The 2,118-nt window shown below is 47.2% G+C and overlaps 1 protein-coding gene across 1 annotated transcript in view; it reads left to right on the forward strand.

Moving 5' to 3' along the window:
* Positions 1-465: 465 nt before the first annotated feature.
* LOC106012048 (regulatory-associated protein of mTOR) overlaps positions 466-2,118 on the forward strand; it is a gene marked incomplete at its 5' end in the record, with an annotated part of 15,045 nt that continues 13,392 nt past the window's right edge. The window contains 2 exon segments of the mRNA XM_035970388.1: positions 466-676; positions 1,196-1,310. Of these exon segments, the coding sequence (XP_035826281.1) occupies positions 466-676; positions 1,196-1,310 (326 nt within the window).

A 2,118-nucleotide genomic window follows, 5' to 3' on the forward strand; every position in this document is an offset into this window, starting at 1 on the left:
TTCGGCTGCCACCCGGGCAAAATTCAAAATTTCCTACCAACTGAAAATATTAGGTGTATCCCGCGCGCTCATATGACCTTATGCAGTTGCGAGCGCCGTAAAACACTTTACAAAAACAAAAAAAACAAAAAAAACAGACAAGAGTCTGTTGTGTGGGGTGAGGGTTGTATAAATGTCATCATAGTTGATTCAACCACAGTCATTGTCCTATCTTCCCCTGTATAAATGTGGTAGTTGATTCAACCAGTCATTGTCCTATCTTCCTGTGTCCCTGGTGGGTGGTTGGTGGGTGCTCTGCTGTGGTTTGCTCCTTCGTTCCCATCAAACATCTATCGTCTTTATCTCCCTCCTTGATTGTGTTTGTTACTCTCTTGTAACTCCTCTAATCTTCGTCACTTCTATGACCTTATAGTGTTGCAAGTGCCGTAAAACTCTTACTAAAACAAACGTCCGTGACCCCCACAGACCCCCGAGGACCAGAGGAATGGGGAGGACAACTCGATCGCTGACCTGGTGAGCACCAAGTTCTTTGAGTGGAGCTGCAAGTACTTTGCTGAGCCGCTCATGTGTCTGCGGCGAGAGCAGGACCCAGAATGCCACAGCTACCACGAGAGGGAGTTCCGATTTGTGCGCAATGCGCGGGTCCGACAGCAGGGCAGGGATCAGCTCAGGGCAGGTGAGGTCACAGGTCACACAGGTCAGAGGTCACACGGGCAGTGATCAGCTCAGGGCAGGTGAGGTCAGAGGTCACACAGGTCAGGTCATAGGTCACACAGGGCAGGGATCAGCTCAGGGCAGGTGAGGTCATAGGTCACACAGGTCATAGTTCACACAGGGCAGGTCATAGGTCACTCAGGGCAGATGAGGTCATAAGTCATAGGTCACACGGGTCAAAGGTCAGGTCCCAGGTGATGTCACGGAAGTGCTGATCTTCCAGGAAAATTGCCAGAGTTACTTTTAAAAAACAAACGGTGTGCATGAAATTCACAACTGAAACAAAATATACAAAAACTGAACGGATGAATGAAAAATAACACACACATACTGCACACACACACACACACACACTCACTCTCGCACACACATACACACACACACTCACACACATACACACACAAACATACACCAGGCTGGGGCTCGGTTAAAAGAACTATCTTTGTGCACTGGGCGTGAAACTCAAACCCAACTGTTGCAGGTGTGTCGCGTCTGGACGACCAGATGTTTGTCAACAGAGTCGGGGCTGTGCCCACCGCCATCAAGTTCCACCCCTACGAGAACTTCCTGGCCGTAGCAGACGCCTGCAATGTCTCGTAAGTTTGTGACGACGTCTCGTAAGTCTGTGACGACGTCTCATAAGTCTGTGACGATGTCTCGTAAGTCTGTGACAATGTCTCGTAAGTTTGTGACGACGTCTTGTAAGTCTGTGACAATGTCTCGTAAGTCTGTGACAATGTCTCGTAAGTCTGTGACGTAAGTCTGTGACAATGTCTCGTAAGTCTGTGACGTAAGTCTGTGACAATGTCTCGTAAGTCTGTGACGACGTCTCGTAAGTTTGTGACATCTCGTAAGTCTGTGACAATGTCTCGTAAGTCTGTGACAATGTCTCGTAAGTCTGTGACAATGTCTCGTAAGTTTGTGACAACGTCTCGTAAGTCTGTGACAATGTCTCGTAAGTCTGTGACAATGTCTCGTAAGTGTTTGACAATGTCTCTTAAGTTTGATACGTAAGTCTGCGACAATGTCTCGTAAGTCTGCGACAATGTCTCGTAAGTGTGTGACAATGTCTCGTAAGTCTGTGACAATGTCTCATAAGTTTGATACGTAAGTTTGTGACAGTCTCGTAAGTCTGTGACAATGTCTCGTAAGTCTGTGGCGTAAGTCTGTGACAATGTCTCGTAAGTCTGTGACGTAAGTCTGTGGCGTAAGTCTGTGACGTAAGTCTGTGACAGTGTCTCAACAATACGGTGTTTGTTGTGTTTGTGCCACTCACAAGTTGTTGGGGGGGGGGTGTGAGGGGTAATTTTAATTTTTGTTTGTTTTAGGTTTTTTTAATTGGAAGCCCAATACAACATTGCCACATACACACATACTCCCGCACACTCACACACATACTCCCGC

Source organism: Aplysia californica, unplaced genomic scaffold (genome assembly GCF_000002075.1).
Source record: "Aplysia californica isolate F4 #8 unplaced genomic scaffold, AplCal3.0 scaffold00011, whole genome shotgun sequence".
In the NCBI taxonomy this organism is placed as follows: domain Eukaryota; kingdom Metazoa; phylum Mollusca; class Gastropoda; order Aplysiida; family Aplysiidae; genus Aplysia; species Aplysia californica.